This window comes from Gobio gobio (assembly GCF_949357685.1).
Source record: "Gobio gobio genome assembly, chromosome: 12".
Lineage (NCBI taxonomy): Eukaryota > Metazoa > Chordata > Actinopteri > Cypriniformes > Gobionidae > Gobio > Gobio gobio.
The window spans coordinates 41335015-41357383 of NC_137105.1; the positions used below are offsets into that span (position 1 = coordinate 41335015).

The following is a 22369-nucleotide window of genomic DNA, read 5'->3' on the forward strand; positions in this document are numbered from 1 at the left end:
ACAATCTATAAACAATCCATTGACATGGGTCTCAAAACATTAATGTCTCATTTCCTGTGAACTAAAGGTAATAAATACTTCAACCAGCATGCTATTTTATGAGCCCACATTACGACCTCACCATATGGGGAAACTTGTAGGAGTAGTGTTTCCATTACCCATTACAAAGCTTAACATATTTAAGTACATTTTTTTTGTAATCATTAATGATAGTTTTGGGTTTGATAATTGGTTATTACAATTATACAGAATATGAAAAGCTACCGGAAAAGTTGGAAACATTGAAAATATGATGAAAAGGTGACAGTTTGAATTGATTGCTGCAATAAACTGAGCAAAATTGTCTATTGCAAGTCTGGTTCCGGGACTGACAGGTCTTGGGCTGGATCTGGACTTAGTCTTGGTGCCGGTTTTAGCAGGCCTGGAATTTAGTAGAAATATACACTATATTGGTCAAATGTTTGGGACCTGCAACATTATTTTAATGGTTTTGAAGTCTCTTCTTCACATTCTGCTTCTTCGGAAATATTTTTCATACATTTTAAAATGTAATTTATTCCTGTGAAGGCAAAGCTGTAATTTCAGCATCATTACTCCAGTCTTCTAGCCTAGAAATCTAGACGCACCCTAGCGGCAGCAAATGTAATTTGCAGCCAGGGTCGTCTAGCAATGCTCCGTTGGCCTGCGACCTGGAAAAACCGAACTCTGGTCAGGCCAATCACATCGTGTATAGAGTCGGTAGGCGGGCTTAACATAATGACCGCAGAGTTCCACGTGTTACTTGTAAACAAAGAAGCTTTGAATCAAATCGGCTTTGGCCGATTTGGCTCTGGAAGACTTGGAGTTAAGCTTTTCTTTGAGAAAAGAACAAAGAACGACACTAAAGTCATTCTTAAGAAAGGAAGATGTGTTCGGAGTTTTGCCGACCGGATACAGCGAAAGTTTAATCTATCAACTACCTCCTCTTCACCTTCTTCGTTGCTCTGGTTGGTTGTAGCGCTATCCTATTGCATGCAGAGGGAATCTGAAAGACAACCGTTTATCCCGCCCCTCGGATTGAGCCCTGCCAATGGTGTGTTCCCAGACCCAACATCTTGATGTGGGTCTGGCTTGTCAGGCTACCAGTCTTCAGTGTCACTGTCTAATATACTGATTTTCTGCTAAAGAAACACTTCTGATTATTATTCAGATTTTATCAATGTTGAAAACTTTTCTTAAAGGGATAGTTCACCCAAAAATGAAAATTAGCCCATAGTTTACTCACCGTCAAGTCATCCTAGGTGTTTATTACATTCTTCTTTCAGACGAATAAAATCTGAGTTATATTACAAAAGTCCAGGCTAATCCAAGCATTAGAATTGGATTCATAGTTGCTCTGTTTTTGAAGTCTATAAAAAAAATGCATCTGGCCGTCAAATAACTGCTCCACGCGGCTCTGGGGTTTTAATAAAGGCCTTCTGAAGCGAATCGATGCGTTTGTGTAAGAAAAATATCCATATTTAAAACTTTATCAAGTAAACCTTCAGCCCACCGCATTCCGTGTTCAATTTATGTAAAAATTGTTGAAAGTTCCCCTGCCGATCGAAAGATGTTCTTATTGGAAATAGAAATCTTTTGTAATATTATAAATGTCTTTACTGACACATTTTATATCCTCCTTGTTTGAATGAAAGTATTCATTTCTTTAAAAAAAAAAATTACTGACCCCAAACTTTTGAACGATAGTGTAGATTTTGGTATATTCAAACTATATGTATTGAGAGAGCGAAACTACTTCATTGTTTTAAAACTATGACAGTTTTAGTTTCAATTTCTAAAGTGCTTGGCTACTGTTCGTCATGAATGCCAGTTTATTTCATTTTATAGAAACCATTGTTACATTCCAACTATGGTAGAGAAACTCTTCACAGCTTTACCTTATTTTGTTTAGATCGTTCAGAACTGAGACTTGTTGGAATCTTATGAAAAAGGTTATATGACACAATCTACTGTATGACTAAAAGTCCCCAAAACGAAATAGCAGGGGAACTTCGTCACTCTTACTGCTATTCTGCTCTCAATTTGTCAATTGAACTCCGTTTGCAGAACTGTGTGGTTACCCTGTAAACATGACAAACCTTTACCTCCGAAACTTCAAATCTTCAGTATCAATCTCCATATTTACCAGTATAAACCTCAAACATTTGTGTCAGTCTCATGTTATCTTTAATATAAAAAAGCAGTGGATAATGAGGAATGTTCAGAATTCCATACACAGGCAAACAAAAAAGTTTGAGGGCTTTAAGAATATGTTGTTCAACCTCCCTTATTTCTTTATAAATGTTCACCTGTAGAGTTGGCAGAAGGACACTTGGCAGTTTCGTCGTACTGAACAGATGCATTTGCAAAAGAATCACTCCAGAATGGCTCACTCCACTGGTTCTTTGAAATATTCGATATCTGTGAGGATCTCAGTCCTGTTTGTCCAGGTTTCATCTTAAGACGGCTCCATTTTAAGCAGCTTCATAGTGTTTTTTTTGTGCAATATTGTCTCTGCCTCGTGTCAGGATCCACGTGTCAGTTTTTCCATCGGATTTGCTTAAGTGACAAAAATCAGACATTTTAGTTCACAGGAATACATTGCATTGGAACAAATGAAGTGACCTGTAGTGGACACTGATAAATGACTGTAAGATGTTGGTGTGTTTCCTAAGACTTGTCCCCTCCTCCTACCACATCTGTTTTGAAATCGTGAACCAGAATATGATTCAGCAATGACTGCTCACTTCCTCTTACCCCGTTATTGAGGAGTTCCTGGATCTTCCTGTAATCAACAGAGTCTCGTTCCAGCTTGTCTCTGTACACAATAAGCTGCTGTCGGTCCTTCAGGTCTCTGTATGTCTGAAATGGACACATCTGAATGTTACGCTGAGAAAGCCACAAACACAGCCATACCGACTCGAGATTCAACTCACATTGATGATGACGTCATGGCATTTATATTTCAGAGCCACGCTGAGCTTGAGCTCTGGGTCGTCGATGAGGTTCACATACTCCTGCAGCACCTGCAGATCATGGGAAGCTGCATTGAAGTGCATGCTGGGATGGCCAGAGACGCAACTGAGCAGCTTTATTACAACATGGAAACAGATGTACCTGTATAGGGGCGCTGTTCTTCTGCAGGATGTCCACCACTCTGTGAAAGCCAATGGGAGATCTTTTCTTGGTGTACCCCAGCCAGTTTTTGGTGTTGAACAGACTGTCCACATCAAACCACAATTTCAACTTTGCTCTTGCGCCAAGAGCTGTGAGAATGTACTGCTTTTCTGAAATCTGCCACAGCAAACATGACAGAAGTTACACAGGTTAATAATAGAAGGAGAACGATGCTCGAAAATTCCACATATGCTTATTTATACACTACTAGTCAACACATTTGACTGAATTTGTATTTCTAATGACTGGAAACTACTAAAACAACTATACAAAAAAATAGAAATCAGCGTGACTTTAAAGATTCTAAAATATATGAACATATGACTGTATCTTACCCGGAAGGTTTTTCTAATGTTTGAAGGGCTGCTAAAAGTTCCCTGTAGAAGAAGAAAACATTTATTGAAATGCAGTGGCTCCAAAAGTATCTGGATTTAAACAACACTAAAATGTTTAAAGGTCCCATAACATGAAAACATTTTTAACATTAATATGAGTTCCCCTAGCCTGCCTATGGTCCCCCAGTGCCTATAAATTGCGATAGGTGTAAACCAAGCCCTGGGTGTCCTGCTCTGCCTTTGAGAAAATGAAAGCTCAGATGGGCCAATCTGGAATCTTCCCTAAATGTCATCATACGGGCAAAGGTTACCTAAAGGTTGCATGGCTGACACGGCCGTCGGTGTATGAATGGGTGAATGTGAGGCAATATGTGCAGTGGTTTGGATGGCCAAATATTAAAGTGGATAAAAACAGTACGACTCACTTCATCTGATATTTGATGGTCAGAGCAATATACCAAAATAATTTTTGGCCACTACTGTATTTCAAAAATATTGCATCACAAAATGAGGCTTGTTAAGTTACAGATTACAAAATAGATATATTGTTGTTTTGATTGTTTGACAAAAAACTATCTGAAGTCGTGGAAAATGTATATTTAAAAGTTAACCTGCTTACTTGAATTAGTCAATGAATAAGACAAACTGAACGGAATACAACAATTTATATACACTACTGTTCAAATGTTTTTTTTGAAGGAAATTAATGCTATTCTCCAAGGACACATTAAATTGATCAATTTAGTAAAGGCATTTATAATGTTACAAAAGATTTCTACTTCAAGTAAATTAACAAAAAAACTATATCAAGGTTTCCAGAAATATTAAGCATCACAACTGTTTTTAACATTGACAATAATAAAAAAAGGTAACACTTTATAATAACTGCATGCTATGAGTCATTAGTTAAGCATTAGTAAATAGTTAATTTATCATTTATTAAGCATTAAAGGGATAGTCCACCCAAAAATGAAAATTAGCCCATAATTTACTCTCAAGTCATCCTAGGTGTATATGACATTCTACTTTCAGAAAAATCTGAGTTATATTACAAAAGTCCGAGCTAATCCAAGCATTAGAATTGGATATTCATTGGATTTCATTGCTCTGTTTTTGAAGTCCATAAAAAGTGCATCTGTCCGTCAAATAACATGCTCCACGCGGCTCTGGGGTGTTAATAAAGGCCTTCTGAAGCGATGCGTTTGTGTAAGAAAAATATCCATATTTAAAACTTTATCAAGTAAACTTTCGGCCCACCGCCTTCCCTGTTCAATTTATGGAAAAATTGTTGAAAGTTCCCCTGCCGATCGAAAGACTAACGCGACCAGGTCCGCTCGACGTCACGTACGCATCTTGAGTTTCACTTTCAACATTCAACACTTTTCCACAGAAGGCGGTCGGCCGAAAGTTTACTTGATAAAGCTTTAAATATGGATATTTTTCTTACACAAACGCGTCGATTCGCTTCAGAAAGCCTTTATTAACACCCCGGAGCCGCGTGGAGCACGTTATTTGACGGACAGATGCACTTTTTATGGACTTCAAAAACAGAGCAACTATGAATCAAATTCTAATGCTTGGATTAGCCTGGACTTTTGTAATATAACTCCGATTTTATTCGTCTGAAAGAAGAATGTCATATACACCTAGGATGACTTGGGGGTGAGTAAATTATGGGCTAATTTTCATTTTTGGGTGAACTATCCCTTTAATAGACATAAATAAGCAGTTTATAAATACAGCTATAAATGTTTTATTCTTGATTTATAAGCATATCTATAATGTGTTTAATAATTTTATTTTCATACTTTATTAAATGATCAATTTATCATTTCTAAATTAAGTATTACATTATTTACAAGCCAGTTATTTAGGAGTTGTCATTGGTTGATAAGATCATTTAGAAAGTGTAAGTAAATGATTAAAGGTGCTGTATGTATGTAAGAAAGACAGCTAGTGGTTGAAATAGGTACTGCAGTCCAAATTCAAAATATTGTTTGCCCTGCCCCCTCCTCCTTAGACTAGTGTGACGCTCACACGGGTTGCCAGTTTGAGGACACGCAACAGGAACGAGCGCAATTGACAATGGAAGGCGAGGAGACTTACACGCTGTAAGTTTATAAGTCCATTTATCCGCGTTTTAATGTGCTCCCGTTCATAGAGATTTTTAGATGGATGCCGAGGCTTTTTAGGTCGAGTAGAATCTGCGATCTCTGACCCAGTTTGTTTGCTGGCTTGCATGGCTGCAATGTTTTCCGCCAACTGTGGTGTCGAAATTCTACTGGGTGAATTGGCAATGTGCAGTATTCCACAGACCAAAACAAAAACAGACATTCCGACACGGAACACACATTTCAAAGTAAAATAGTAATGGTTGTAGTATTGTTTTTAAGAGAAACAAGAATGTTTCCTACATATCTGCAAACGTATTATGGTATTTTTATGCTTTAGTACAGTCAAAAACTTACATACAGCACCTTTAATAAACTATTTAGATGTACATTTATACATATTATTTAGACATATATTAATAGTTACTCAGTGTGTTAATAGATGCTTTATTAACACGTATTCCTACTGTAGTTCATGACTTAAACAGCTTAAAAGATGGCCGATTAACAACCAAAACTGTGAACATTAGGTACAAACTATGCACTGGCAATTTAATAAAATAGGTATATTTGTAATAAGCACTTTAGGATGACTATGCATAGGAATAGTTTTCTTTTTAAATATCTGAAATAATTAGTAGAACAAGTATTTTATCTATGCATTGACATTTTTTTATCTCTATATTATGTGTTTTTTTTTTGTTTATCCATGTCTAGGACTATGGATGGAAATTAGCTTTGTGCTAAATCCAGTGTATTTACGTCAATTTATATTGTACGTTCATCAATATGCATTGTCCCATCCAAATAAATAAATAAATAAATACAAAAATAAATCAGGACAGGTAGTTATAAAACATTTAGTAGTTGTCAGTAATTGTACTATTTTTGTGAGCTCATCTAAAGTGAGGACTATTTATGCCTTGTAAAGCTTTTTCAAAAGAGATAATAAATGATTAATTCATTATTTACTAATGTTTAACTAATGATTCATACCATGCCGTTATTATAAAGTGTTACCGAGTAAGGATGCTGATAAGTCAGCTTTGACATCACATGAATTAAAAAAAATATATTACGATAAACTATATTAAATTGCAATAATATTTCACAATATTACTTTGTTTTATTGTATTTTTTACCCTTGCCTTAGTGAGCATAAGAGACTTCTTTCAAAACCAACTATCGGTAGTGTATATTGTAAGACTATATTATATTACATTCCTATTTTATATACATTGTAATATATTAAATTTGTCTACATAACATAATACAATATACTGTAATGCAGGAGTGAAATAGGAGCTTGTACCTCTGACTCTCCGTAATGGTAAAAGCAGGAGTAGTAAAGTGTGGTGATGATTGGCATATTAAGGATAGATGCTTTTCTAGGGAACCTTTTAAAGATATCTGCATCTGCCTTCTTGTCGCTAGCCTGGAAAAAACAAACACATTGAACACAACAATTGAATACATTTCTACGAAACATGATACACCCTTAACATTAGGATATTCTCTTGCCATTTTCCCATGTCTGACAAGGCCTGCTTCACAAATCATGCACTGTGACCCAGAAGTTTCTGAGCTGAGCGTATTATCTTTGCCAAATGTTACATAATGAACGTAGCATAAACACTGTGAAAATGCACTGTTTGTCATTGAAATGTTGTGCAATTTAGGCTATATGAAAGAAGATTTTTTTTTCTAGGGCTTGATGTATGTAACAAAGGCAGTAAGTTACAGTTAATCTACCTGAATCAATATCAACATATAATTGTTTAAAATTTGATTGTAAATGTGGTGCCCTCGTGCATTGAGCCACAGTGAGTAGCAGACACAGGATGTGTGAAACAGAAAATATAAGCACTTGCCTAACAAAAACATATTACACGATGTTTCAGTTTGATGCAAACTGAATCTCACTTGTTCATAGGTGCTATTATGGCACAAGAACAAAGTGGGTGTGCTTTTAACGTTTCATAATCGAAGGAAACATCTGCGGTGTAACCCAATTTGAGAGAAGCCCATCCCTCTCACTTCCCTCTCTACAGAGCGATCCATCACCTATCACACCACCCTCAGGAAAAAGGAAGAGTGAGGAGGTGAAGAGGAAATATTTCGTTAACTGCACTGTAAGGTGAGGCAGAAAACCTTTGTGCTTTTGAGGTTTAAACACTTTCTTGTATCGTTGTTTAATATCCAAAGATAAATATAAGTCCGCGCTGTCATGGTTTCATTTTCCTTAAAGTGCCCCCATTGTGCTTTTTCGCATTTGACCTTTCATGTAGTGTATAATATGATTGTGATTGTAAAAGGTCTGCAAAGTTTCAAAGTTCAAAGTTAATGTTATTGTCTCCCGAAAGAAAGAATCAATTCTGAACTGCCTGAAACGATTCATCAGTCAGGGTTCCAACACCTTAGTTAACTTCAGATTCAAGGACCTTTCGAGGACTTTCTAGGTCCAATGCCCTCAAATTCAGGGACTTAATGTCGGGACACATTTAAAGTGACAGCAAGGTTACATTATGTTACCTTGTACGATACATTGTTACAGTTTTCATGTGTCAAACACAACAACACAACATTCATGTGTTTTTGTTTTTTTTTTGCATTTATTTTTGGCCATATGAGAGAGATCTGATATTCTATTTGTCGTATTTCTGCTTTGCATAAAACTGAAGAATATTCGGTACATTTTATTCTAAAATGATCTGATATTAACTTTTGCATGGCTTTTATTGAAAAGAGCTTAGGCTCATGTAACCAGAAGTTAAGATATATGAATATTAGGGGTGGGAGAAAAGGTCGATGCATCGCGATTCGTTATCCAACGATTCAGAATCGATTCTCAAAAATTCAGAATCAATTATGTGTTCAATTCAAACGGCTACTTCACCACTGTGCGCGCGCGTGCGGTCACCGGCCAAACAGAACAACCCGTTGATAGGCGAACGTTCATATGCTGGTGAATTGGCTTCGTTTAAGATAAAATGGACAAACTACGACCTGCTCAGGGGCGTCGCAGCCGTGGGGACACTTTTCCCGGTGAGAGGGTTCAACACCTGCACGTTTTATGCAGTTTTTCCGCAGTTTTGCACAAACGCCTTACAGCAGTCGCTCCTCCGTTTCTCTGGCCGCTCTGTGTCTGCGCTCGCTGCGGCTGCCTCCCCATTTCAAAAATGTATTTTGCCTATTAAATGCAAAGTTTTTAATTTCAAAAGCATTTCTAAATTAAGTTCATATTTCCAACAAACGAAATTCTGAGCCAAAATAACGAAGTGGTGCTCAAGTAGGCTATAAGGCGCTTTCCTTGCCATTAATGCTTAATAACACTCCTATATCTCCGATGCGGTGGCCGGGACATAAACCTACCAACATCCGTGGCATCATTTTTGGAATGACTTATCGAATATTGCTCAACTACTGCACAATGTTTCAAACTAATGGAAAACTCTGAACAAAGACTTCGTTTTGGCGAGTGATTCGTTAAATGTCTCTAACATGACTGTTGCAGCTCGGCAAGTTTTGTTAGATGTGAGATGTTATGCGCACACATTGAATTTGGCTTCTCAGCGAGCGCTAAAGTTGTTTTTCTTCTGCATTAGCCTATGTTAGCCTATAGCCAAGATTTTTTTTGTGACCAAAGTAAACTTTTTTTTTTGCTTTTAAAGACATTTTTTGTTACAATGTTCTAAAGAAACTGAAAAATTGTCACACTTAGTTGTAAATTGAGAACTGTTTTTCTTAATGATTGTTCTTTGCAATTGTATGGCTTGCGGTTTCATTCAGAGTTTGTTAATCTTGAATATAACTTTGTTAATAAAATAAAAGTATTGAAAGAAATCTTTATAATCATTTTTAATATGGCAATACTGTCAAACAGATATTCTAACTAAAAACAAAACACACATTAGCTCCAATGTTGGTTAAAATATAAAGTTCATGTATTTGCACAGCAGGATAATTAGTTACCTAAAATGTATGTTAAGAATCGCTTTGGGAATCGGATCATTACTCCCAGTATCGGAATCGGATCGAATCATTAAGTGCTTTAAGATTCCCACCCCTAATGAATATGCTTTTAAATTTTTATTGCCTCATGGGTTTACATTACCATAACATGCAAAGCAATTCTGCATTACATTAAATCAAATATTTGGGCAACAGATTATCACAAACGTTTTATGTTTATTGAACACAATATACAGTCATTGACTGTAAGCACTGAAAACGTTGAGGTACCATCGTAGTAGTTTCGTGCGCGTGAACTTCATGGGAACGTACAAAACAAAGTACCTCACGTAAATGCGTGTAACTAATGTAAATCAAGCATCTAGTATGCATAGGCCACGAAGTAAGCGGACCGGAGGGAATAATATGGATTTTTTTCCAGAAAACTTCTTGCACATAATAAATTCAATAACTTTCAAGGACCTGTATCTATGAATGTTTATTTTCAAAAACGTTCCAGGGTCTTGACTTTTTTTTTTCCAGATTCACAAACTTTCAAGGATTTCAAGGACCCGTGGGAACACTGGCCAGTAATTCCAGTCTTACTTCCTGCTCGAACCTACATAGTTTTGCAACAAATTTACATAAAGCCAGTCTATGGTCTCCATTGGCTGCCTGCGAACAACGTCAACCTCAAACACTGTAGTTGTACCCGAGGCCCGGAAGTGTTTGGTTCATGTTGTGGACATGTCGAGAAAATGCTGTTTTCTGCACTGGGAAAGCAAATGCACTTTGCATGCACTTCCAAAGATTGAGGTCTCAAGCTGGAATTGATATGGTAAAACCGACACAATCGTTACTGTTCATATCACTGTGTATACAAGCCCCGAGGAAACCTCCGGAGCTGAAATTCAGATATGGTAATGGACGTTTTGTTTCTGACACCATCGACCAATCACGGCAGACTCGGCCATCTGACCAATCAGAACTGAGTCAGCTCTTGAAAAGGAACAATTGAACCATTTCAAACACTGAGAAAAGAGTTGATGCTGCAGTGTGCATTATGAGAAAATGTAAATGTTTTTTGACCTTGGATACATGTAAACCTATTGTAGGAGACCTTAAAAACAAAATTAGGAACCTTTAAAATGATATTATATTGTATCGTATTTATTATGGGATTAAAATAACCAGTACATTGCTTCAATTATTTATATACTTACATTTGCAGTCAAAGGTTTGGACACATTTGACTGATTCTCATGATCTTAAATTCTCATGACCTTGTGATATATTTGAAATTCCTTAAAAAGCTGAAAGTAAATTTTCTATATATATATTTCTTTTAAATGGATGAGTAAATATAAGTTGATTATTGGTCGCTACATAATTTCCATTGTTCCACTGGTCATAGTTTGAATGACTTTACTATTATTCTAAAATGTATATAAGCAAGAATTAGTAGGTGTGTCCTAACTTTGGATCAGTTTGTGCATGTGACTCGTTCCCTCACCTCTATGATTATTTGCCTCTCGAGGAGTGTATAGTGGTCTTGAACGTGAGTGGCATCGTCTTGAGAAAAAGGAAGGCTGAAAAAAAAAACAGCGAGATCACATGGATCAGTTTGTCATCAAAGATAAATTGGATAATGATTCTGAACTCTCGACTGAAACACCCTGAAACATAGCTACCTGAGGCAACTTTTGAGGAAGTCTCTTCTTCGGCCTTCATCCTTAATATTCAAGTGTTCCTTGTATTGAATCAACTGTTTAAAATACAAAGAGGACTTGTTAATGCATGTATGATCAAACAGAAACGTCACTGCAAAAAAAATGCATTGATTTGTCCAACTTCCTCTCCTTTCCTTTATATTTAAAACAAATGATAGTGATGAGACAAAAGCACAATTCTTCCTCTTTTCACTTCTGTAAAGCCATAAACTAATTTCAGCCGTCATGAACCCTCTATTTATTTTCTATTTAAAGGTGCACTATGCCACATTTTTTCAGTAAAATATCCCAAAACCACTAGGCCAGTGTTATATATTTTGTTCAGTTGAGTACTTACAATATCCCAAATGTTTCCAACTATTTGTAAATCGTGAGAAAATTGCTATTTTAACCAAGAAACCGGGACGTGTGAGGGAGTCGCTTGTCGATGGCATCATATCTGCGTTGCCCTCGGTTTCCGGTTATATTTTTCTCTCACTGCAGTGTGAACAAGTGTCATAGCAGCCGCCGAGCGAACGCACAGAGTAATGTCATAACTTAATTTTCAACACACTCAGATGTATCTAATATGATAAACAGAACTGCGTTATCTCATACTCATGACCGGAAAAGCGGAAGTGGCGACGGCGACTGTGTCATAATAAAAGTCCCGCTGCTCGCGAGGCGTGTGTTGCCTTCATCGCTCCAGCGGCCTTGCTCAGCTCCACAACACCCGGTCCTGCTCTGCTACATACTACAGAAACGTTAATAATCGCATCCATGAACATGATTTCTGCCCGAGTCCTATCCCGATTCTTTTCCACCGGCTTTGAGGTGAAGACCACATGTCCCAAGATTCTGCGCTCAAACGTGGCATCATCAAAATACGCCTTTTTTTTTAACAGGCGACCTCTAGTGGACGGAAAAGTTACATAGTGCAGCTTTAAGTGAATTTCTACATTTAATTCTTATTTCTACATCTAATTTCTAAATATTTTAATATTGCCTCAAGATAAGATACAACAATGGGAATATATATATCCAGGGAATGACACACGGTTTTAAGAATCAATGGTTCAACTTTTGAATGGGTTCATTTGAATAAATTCTGCTATTTTTTTGTCTTGTGGTTGTGAACTATATAACTTTGCTATAACTTACATATATTTTATGTAAAATATCTTATTCAGGACAGTACTAAATAAAAAATAACATGCATTTTTTATGATCTCTCTTATTTAGTTAAAATTATTCAAATTTTCTGTAAACGGTTCAAATACTTTTTCTTGCAATTGTGTGTGTATATATATATATATATATATATATATACATACACACACACTTTTCACAAGGGAACATATGGTACTTCCACATGAAAGAAAGAGGAAGTATTTGCAGTTTCATTAGTAAATACTGGGCGTTCCCCTTCTGATGAAGAAAGGACTGTGGGATGCGCACTTTTTGAAGCGAGCCAAATTTGGTCATACCTCCTGGAGGCGACACAGTACCATAGAGGGTTAAATAAGAATTGGTCATGTGTATTCTGACATGTGTTCAATGAGAATTTAAGTGCAGTACCTACCGCCATATCTTCTGTCCTGCCAAGAGCTCTGAAATACAGTAGGTGAGCAAAGTCATAAAGTTTGCACACAACAATACAACCCTTCAAATCAAACTACCAATGCAAATATATAGAGAGATGCCAACCATCCCTGCACTAAAAGATCATAGACAATACTTATTTTGAACATGACACACATTAAGAGGGGAACTTAAATATAAAAACAGTGAACTTACTTCAGTAACTCCACCAAAAGCTTTTGTTCTCCCGTCTCTTTTAAATAGTGAACATAATGACGCAAAGCCACATCTCTCGCCATTAACTCTCGAAAGAGTATTTCTGCAACGATGACAAAAAACCATGACGTCCTAGTAAATATTTCATTTATTTTGAGCATAAAAAGAAACTGGTGAGCAATGACAGATCACGAAGAAACATCTCACCTTTACTTAATGACCTTTTTAAATATATCAAGACCTGTATTTGGAGAATGTAAAGGATCAGTGAATAAACATAGTATAAACAAGCTGTCCCTACTAATATCATCATTCTAAAGTCATGGCAATGCTTCCATATAGGGTTAGTGTGTGAAGTGCGGCTCACAGCAGTGATGACGTTGCCATCATAAACAGCAACTGCTTCATCCAGCAGCAGAAGTTTGTCCTGCAGAGAGCGGAACTTTTCCAGGGAAAATGCCTGTAACATAATCATTTTAATTAGATGCAAAAAGCATCTTTTTCCATTGACAAGCATTCAAAAGCAGCCATGTATTCTGACTAAATACATGTTTTTTTGTAAGCAACATACATTCATGCCTAATATTTCATTATATTACAGTATATTTTACCAGTATGTGGTTCTTTTTTGGAGGGCTCATATGAAATGGAAATGTAGGGTCCTCCACTTACTTATCAACTGCTATTAAGAATAAAAATAAACAAATGGCTTTATCTAAGTATAACAGACCTCCTGGACTTTCTAGGGCAAAATATAATTCACAGCTCTCTGCTGCCCCCTACCCGTCCTTTCTGCATTCTCCTCACAGTTTCCTCTGGACTCAGGTCGCTGACAAAATCCTATGGGCATTTAGATAAGTCAATGTTAGAAACTGGTAAAGAAAAGAAAAAAAATACACAGTGGAAAATATTTTACCCTTCAAGCACACACTACCAGTCAAAAAGTTTTTAATAATAAATTCATACTTTTATCCAGCAAAGATGCATTGAGCTGATTAAAAATGACAGTAAAGACATTAATATTACAAAAGATGGTAATACTATATTTTACAGTGTCCTTGTTACATGTTACATGTACTTACCGTAGTAATAACAGTAAATTACATGCAACTAACCCTAACCCCAAACCAAACCCTAACCCTATAGTAAATAAATGTAGTTAATTAACATTACTCAATACTTAAATATATAAATACACTGTAACAATGACACCTTATAATAAAGTGTAACCCAAAATATTTCTAGATTACACTTAATTTTAAGGTGTCCTTATAACAGTGTAATTATTAGTGGTGGGCATAGATAAATTTTTTTAATCTAGATTAATTCCAAGATTAATCTAGATTAAAATGGCTCATTTGAATTCTGCCGAAGGCATTCATAATATGTGTGCTCGTAAGTGATCGTTTGTCTTTTTGTAGTTTGAATAATAAATAACTTCTGTCCCTTCCATGACGCACGCATGGATCCCAAACACTGTTCCTGTGAGCTGGTTACGACTGTGTTTACATTAAAACTCACCAAGATGGGCATTGAGACATTTTTGAGTGTATTTGACCATTAATAAGATGGAAAAAGGAGCTCATTTTTGCACTTGTATGTCAGAGGCGGCTTTATTATGGTATGTGTGTGTGCGCTTCAGATGCGAGCGCGAAATCTGCGGGAATTAGTAGAATTAACGTTATGTGCAATCCCGTGCGAAATTCAGACCGGTCACACCAATACTAACAAAAGTCCAGCAGAACACCCGTTCGACATGTTCAGGGATTAAACGGACTGAATGAGAGGAGGCGGGTGCGTGTCAACTCGCTGTCGGTAAGAGAGGAGAGCGCAGCTGATATCGATACTGTAGAAAATTAGTATTGTATCGTTTCAGATATTTCAGTATCGATACATAGCAAAATATCGATATTTTTGACAACACTAGTAGGCATACACACAGGTTCGAAGACTCGTTCTCTCGCCCCCTACAATGCAATTTGGCTAGGTGTACATCTGTGCTAAAATATCAAGGTGAAAGTCATCATAGCTTGCGTAGTATAGACCCAGCTCCCAACCCAACTTTGTGAATAGATTAACGGTGATATTTTTTTTATCGCCCGATAAGAGTCTCACGTTAACGCAGCACGTTAACGCCGATAACGGCCCACTACTAGTAATTATACATTTAAGTACTGAGTAATAAGTAATATTAAGTAACATTAATTAACTACATGTACTTACTACAGGGTTAGGGTTAGAATAAGAATTTGGTTTAGGGTTAGTTGCGTGTAATTATGCATAATTTACTGTCATTACTATTGTAAGTACATGTAACGTGAAACAAGGACACTGTAAAATAAAGTGTTATCCGTTTCTATTTCAAATAAATGCTGTTTGAACTTTCTATTCATCAAAGAATGCTGAAAGAAATGTACACGATTCCATAAAAATATGTTTTCAACAATGATAATAATAAGAAGGTTTTTCTTGAGCAGTGAATGATCATATTAGAATGATTTCTGAAGGATCATGTGAAACTGAAGACTGGAGTAATGATGCTGAAAATTCAGCTTTGCCATCACAGGAATAAATGACATTTTAAAATATACTAAAGCCACAATATGTAATTTTTCACCACTAGAGGTCGCTTATTCAAAACAAGGGCGAAGATTAGGGCTGGGCGATAAAACGATAATTATCGGGAAATAATTTTCCTCGATAAAACAATAACAACAGTGCTTCTGGCTTCTGGGTAGTTGACAGTCACAGTGGCCGATAGGCTGACAGGCTTGGAGGAGTGTGGAGCGAGAAAAATTAGCGATAGTGAAGAAAATTCAGCGCTCACGACCAGCTCGGAGGACACAGATATAATTGACAAGAAAGGTCACTCAACTTCAGTGGTTTGGAGATATTTTGGCTATTTGAAATCAGACAGAGCGACGTGCACTGCTTATCATAGGTTTACCGCACGCCAATATAATTATTCAATTATCTTGCTTCTTCGAAGTTCTTCCATATAGCATTGAGCCCAACACAGCGCTAAATCTACATTAGCCTAATATCAGTTCACACATGGGCTTATTGCCTAGTTAGTTGTAGTGGGTGACTTACAGCAAGCTAACTTTACCAAACTATAATCACTAAAACATCGTACTTATGGAAAAATACATTGGTATCATAATTTTTTGTCTTTGGTGATTTATTTAGAACTCCACATCGCCTGTATTAAAAGAGAAATAAAATCATTTCATCCGATGTTTAAAGTGAATAAAATAGACTTGACAGCCCTTACTGGAGTTCATCAACTACTGATCTTTGTGCTCTCTCCCACCGCAGTTGTGTGTGTGTGTGTGTGTGTGTCGGTGCGTGGTGGACCAATCCACTGTAAGGCAAGAGAGGGGGGACTCAAAATGTTTCTCAACGTAAAACGCATTTTTTGCCCGTTTGCGTGTTTATTGTTTTACTACTTACACAATTATTTTAATTAAGTATATGTAATTATATTATTGATATAAAGAGTGTAGAGTAAATAAAATGCTTTTTCTTTTATTTATATTGTCAATGTAATTTATTTAAAAGGTTTGGCATGCTGACCAGAAAGATTTTTTTGTTTATTGACAAACATTATCTTTAAAGCACTTTAACTTTGCATTTGCAGTCAGCAGAGCCAAATGTTATCATTACAGTTCTAGATTTTACTATAAATATTTATTTTATATATTCAATTTATATTCTTATATTCTACTCCATTTATATAGATTTTATTAGTAATAAATAAATCTAAATCAGTTTTGATAAATTGTTCACCTGTTTGGGAAGTGTTAGTCATGTTTTGACAAAAAACACAATTAACTGTCTGTTTTCTACATCTTTCACTCAGCAGCAAAAATATGCCTTTAAACTTTAAAGAAATAAAGATTTGACATTTATCGTGATAATTATCGATATCGACTGATATGGAAAATTATATTGTGATCATTTTTTTGGGCCATATCGCCCAGCCCTAGCGTAGATTGATGAAGACTTGATTTCGCAGAGCTTTTATTAAGACGGCCGCTTCCGCTTTTTCTGGTCATGGGTACGCAGAGTTGTTTTATCATATAAGATACATAATGTAAGTGTGTTGAAAGTGTGTTATAACGCTACTCTGTGCATTCGCTCTGCGGCTACTATGAGACACTTGTTGCACACTGCAGTAAGCTAGATCGATATTAGGCATGGTAAAACATGGTACTCGCGGTAAATCAAGAAAAAGAGACTATTATAAGAATAAGACTAACTGTGTTGAGCTATAAAACAATAATTCGTTTTCTGTCAATGAATGTATCCAAACAGTAGCTCACCTGTCTAATAAAACACATAATATATAAAAGTGTCTTTGTTTTATATCTACAAAATAAAATCGTAAATGAGGGTAACGTGGGTATGATGTAATTGATAGGCGTCACACATAATGTAAGTACACAAGTCAACAAAATATATAACATTGTTCTAGTGGTTTTTGGATATTTTAATTAAAAAATCTAACACAGTGCCTTTAAAATAGAAACCAGTTCTTTTAAATTGTAATAACATTTCACAATATTACCGTTTTACTGTATTTTTGATCAAATGAAAGCAGCCTTGGTGAGTATAAGAGACGTATTTTACGTCATTCAAAATATCCAAATGTCCATATGCATTACCTTTCCATCTGACCTGGGCTTCCTCAGCTCTGGTGCATATGTTTTAATAGATGTGTCGCTAAAAGCTAGAAAACAGTGAACAACACACACTTAATTATAATAAGCAAATGTAGGGCTAAATAATCCTAAATGCTTCAATGACTTGAACTTACACTCAGAGAAGGACTGGAAAGCACCAGGTTTGCTCTTTGCTGAGGGAATATAAACAGAATCAGATTGTTTTGGGTCTATAATGATTGAACTTAAAGGGATAGTTCACCCAAAAATGAAAGTTCTGTCATCATTTACTCACCCTCAGCTTGTTCCAAACCTGTACGAGTTTCTTTGTTCTGCTGAACCGAAAATAAGATATTTAGAAGAATGTTTGTAACCAGCCAGATAGAGCAACCATTGACTACCATAGTATTTTTTCCCTACTATGGTAGTCAATGGTTGCTCTATCTGCTTGGTTACAAACATTCTTCTAAATATCTTCTTTTCTGTTCAGCAGAACAAAGAAACTCGTACAGGTTTGGAACAACTTGAGGGTGAGTAAATGATGACAGAACTTTCATTTTTGGGTGAACTATCCCTTTAAACATTCAAGCACCATACATTACCTTTAAACAGGGAGCTCAGGGAATATCCAGACCCTCGTTTGGACAGTGAAGGAGTGGTGTCTATTTTGGGAAAGCTCTGCTCACTTCCTGAGTGGATACTGGAGGCAGTTTCCTTGACTGACCAAGAGATGCCTTCACACACACAAAAAAACACTGATGAGCATCCAGATGAGGTACAAACTAGTGATGGGTCAATCATGAACGATTCATTCATTTTGAACGAATCTTCAATATGACTCGGGAACAACGAGAGAGTGATTCGTTCATTTTGTGTTGACCGTGCATGCACAACATCCCATAGGTTCTGTACAGGAAACAGAAATGATGTTTCCCTCGCGAGACTAGGGTCTGAGTCGTTTGTTCTTTTGTCATGTGACGTGACGGCCATATTGGATACAGAAATTAGTTAATAATTTCCAGCCTTCCTTACAAAAAAGCGCATAGTTCGTTTTTTGCATTTCTGGTCTCAAATTTCTTACAGTTTATAAATTTGTGAATTTCTGTCATAACTAGTGAAGAAGGCACGACTCAGACCCGAAGACTCCGGAGGTGTACTAATCATTTCTGTTTCTCATAATTTGGCCATTCAGTCGTATCCGACTCTTGGCAATCCTATGGGCCATCTCTCGCCATTTTTTCCGATCTTCCGCTTTCGTTTTCAGCTGTTCTATGCCTAGGCCTGTGTCACTCTTGATGGCGGCCTCCTTTCCTTGTTCCGCTGCATTTTCCAATGAAGCCGTTCACATCACATGAAAATGATTTTATTCGCCTGAAAGAAGAATGTCAATATATACACCTAGGATGACTTGAGGGTGAGTAAATCATGGGCTAATTTTCATTTTTGGGTGAACTATCCCTTTAATCAAAAAGTTATCAACATTTGATTAAATTGATGTGTTGAGGAAATTAGGCTACCAACAATTTGCATTTCATTCTGCTGAAATGGACGAAACGACTTGAAAAAACATTTGTTCATTTTGCTGAATGAGACTCAAAGATCAGAATCAGTAAAACGATCCGAACTTCCCATCACTAGGACAAACAGTGAAGACAGTAAGAGAGATCAGACAAAAGACTGCATACTTCCCACAGGTTCCCCAGTCCAGCTGACTCTCTCAACATCATCGTCGTCATCATCATCATCATCATCACCCACCAGGATGCTGTTCACGGCCCGTTTGGACTCTTTCAGCTGGAAAATAACACAACAATGTCTGAATCAACTGAGGTCCACAAAGAGGTGCAAGGGGAAATTTGCAGAAAATGTGAGGAAAATAAATATCTGTATTTTAAAATATACATAAAGTATGTTCTGTGCAGTTTTTCCTCACCAACGTTGCCATTTAAATTGACTCATTTTAATGTAATACATTTATTCGCCTTAATTTACTGTAAAGCTACTTTTAAAGACTTGATTTGAAAATATGTTTTTTATATTCTAGTAAAGTATAATTCATTGGTAAAATATAAAGAAATATTTTCCATGTAGCATTTCAGTCTTTCCCGTTGACTAAACTATTTATTTTGAAAAAGAATATGTTGTCTTTATAATATTTAATTATATACTATGGTTTTTAGGGCTGAATGGGCCATAAAGTCTAGTCATTCTCCACTGTGGTGAACGGCCTTTGGACTCCATAAAGCTGAGAACAGAAACACAAACTTACTCGTGAAAACTCATCGTCATCATCATCAAATGTGAAGGCTTTAAATTTGGAGCTGTTCCAGTACTCATCATCCTCTGGTTTGGCCCGTGTCATCTGCAAAATATACAAAATTTATATTCGCAGCAAAACGGCAGAAGCTGCTGCAGGTCCATATGTTTATTCGCGGTGATTCAATCTGATCTGTCCAAATGCCGAAGCTCTCAGCTGCACGACATGCTAGTAAACATGTCACTTCATTTAGGTGATTCTTTATTTATCAATACGATGCACTCATTTTCATCTGCCAAAATGGCATTTCGAGATTCGCTAAGATTACAATCTGTAAGTAGTCTTTCATATGCATGTATGGTTTTATAATCACCACATACCTACCTTCGAATTATTACAGTGAAAACCTACACATGAAACGTCAGATTTCTTTCCTACTACTTCCTGGTTCCAACATGTCGCCAAAATAAAAGTCCGATTAAAAATATACCGCTGTCATTATTGTTGTTTAGATATAATATAAAAAGAAAACAGTTATGTAATTAAAAAACATTGCAATATAAAATACTACAACATATTGCAAAATGTAGTTTTTTGAATAAATGTACAGTGATCATAAATGCATGTCACATTACATTATTATTTATAGATATATTGTTAGCTTTTTTAGGGGTCCAAGCACCCACATTTAAAACGAAGAAACACTTTTATTTGTCTTTTTCAAGATAATATATAACATAACATTTGTATAAATACTTATTTATTATTACAAACACTTCTGTTGTGGTATGGAAAAAAACACTGTTTTAAAGGTGTTGTATGTAAGTTTTTCACTTTACTAAAGCATAATAAACTGAACATACTATACAAATACAAAGAGTTACAAAGCATTTTTAAATTCATGATAAATTCATGCATAGACATGTATGTATAATAATAAAAAAAAGAAAGAAATATAAACTGTGTATTTATTTATTTGTCAATGATTTTAGCACTGGTGTTATATAAACATCATTTTCATCTGTTGTCACTGCACTGATTAAATTCACACACTAAGCCAATAGCATTGCAACAACATGTAATTCCTATTTTCCACAATTGATGAAAAAATACCAACTTACCAAATCCCTCCAACATCGCAATTTGTCATCCTGTGGATCCAGTTCAGTTCAAACGGAATATAACTGGGGGTATTCCAGAAAGCAGGTTATGTGGCATACCCGGGTATGTTTAAGAGTAAGTAAGCGGATAACCTCAACTTTCGGTTCCAAAAACGGAGGTAACTTTCAGGGTATGTAAGTAGCCATAGCATCTCACTCGCTCCGGAACAGGTTATGTTCCAGGGTTAGTTTGCTTAAGAGGTATTCAGATGTGTGTAATATAATTCATATAGTTAAATTAATATAACTAAATGAGTTATATGGTTACAGTAATAATATACAATATTATATATTAATTCTAAAGCACTATTATAACAAGGTCATGTGTAAATGTTAATTCAATTCAAATATATTTATTATATATATTTATTTATTATTTATTTAGAATAGAATAGATAAATTGGCTGGTCTGAGCATGTGACAAAGTGCTGATATACTCTTATCTATCGGTTCAGTGTCTTCAGAGCTTCCTCCTGGATGATCCGTCTGCCTGGGAAAGCCTCTCCCGTTGATCTGGTAGGAGACAGTTGCTGGTCAAAGAAACCAGCGTCCAAATATCACTCTGTGGCCCAAATATTGAAACCTGTAAAGCCGTCCACTGTCTTTTTCCATCCTGGTTATAAGGTGATGCTCTTTCTGTAGAGAAGCTCCTAGTCTGTAGACTGTTGTAGCCCACTGTGTGATTCCTAAAAGCAGTTGTACTGTACTGAAATCGAGCTCACTGCTCCAGGTCTCGGGTCGGTGGGTGCTCAGGGCCCAGGAAGTGAATCCTTATGTCTGCAGCTCTCTGGAGGAGATCCAGCCCCTCTCTCCTCTCCACAGCTACGCAACAACACTATACCTCCCAGACAGCATAAAATTATAAAATAGACAGAGAGTGAGTGTGTGAGTGTGGGGTCAAATCGATTAATCACGATTAATTGCATTCAAAATAAAAGCTTGTGTTTATGTTTGAGTTATATTATATATATATATATATATATATACAGTATATATATATACTCACCTAAAGGATTATTAGGAACACCATACTAATACTGTGTTTGACCCCCTTTCACCTTCAGAACTGCCTTAATTATACGTGGCATTGATTCAACAAGGTGCTGAAAGCATTCTTTAGAAATGTTGGCCCATATTGATAGGATAGCATCTTGCAGTTGATGGAGATTTGTGGGATGCACATCCAGGGC

The 22369-nt window shown here is 36.3% G+C and overlaps 1 protein-coding gene across 2 annotated transcripts; it reads right to left on the reverse strand.

Annotated features, from left to right (window-relative positions):
• Positions 1–1829: 1829 nt before the first annotated feature.
• Positions 1830–20465, reverse strand: vipas39 (VPS33B interacting protein, apical-basolateral polarity regulator, spe-39 homolog). Of its 2 annotated transcripts, XM_079830815.1 has the most exons (19): positions 20404–20465; positions 20032–20124; positions 19448–19556; positions 18365–18496; positions 17918–17956; positions 17766–17830; positions 13882–13938; positions 13466–13558; positions 13306–13339; positions 13099–13201; positions 12884–12911; positions 11284–11357; positions 11106–11181; positions 6954–7076; positions 3531–3572; positions 3136–3312; positions 2955–3044; positions 2776–2880; positions 1830–2577 (listed from the first exon to the last, which is right to left on the reverse strand). In XM_079830815.1, exons 2-19 carry the CDS (start codon positions 20122–20124, stop codon positions 2557–2559), a joined length of 1461 nt encoding a protein of 486 aa, XP_079686941.1. In that variant the 5' UTR covers positions 20404–20465; the 3' UTR covers positions 1830–2556. The 2 variants fall into 2 exon arrangements, with proteins under 2 accessions (XP_079686941.1, XP_079686940.1); XM_079830814.1 differs by having other exon boundaries at positions 1835–2577; positions 13306–13558; positions 20404–20458.
• Between the last annotated feature and the right edge of the window lie 1904 nt (positions 20466–22369).

Coding starts and splice junctions, on each gene's coding strand:
- vipas39 (XM_079830814.1), bottom strand. CDS start 20,124: ATGACACGGGCCAAACCAGAGGATGATGAGTACTGGAACAGCTCCAAA. Junction 13,559..13,881: donor GGAGAATGCAGAAAGGACGG/GTAGGGGGCAGC, acceptor ATTATGTTACAG/GCATTTTCCCTGGAAAAGTT. Junction 3,573..6,953: donor ACCATTACGGAGAGTCAGAG/GTACAAGCTCCT, acceptor CTTCTTCTACAG/GGAACTTTTAGCAGCCCTTC.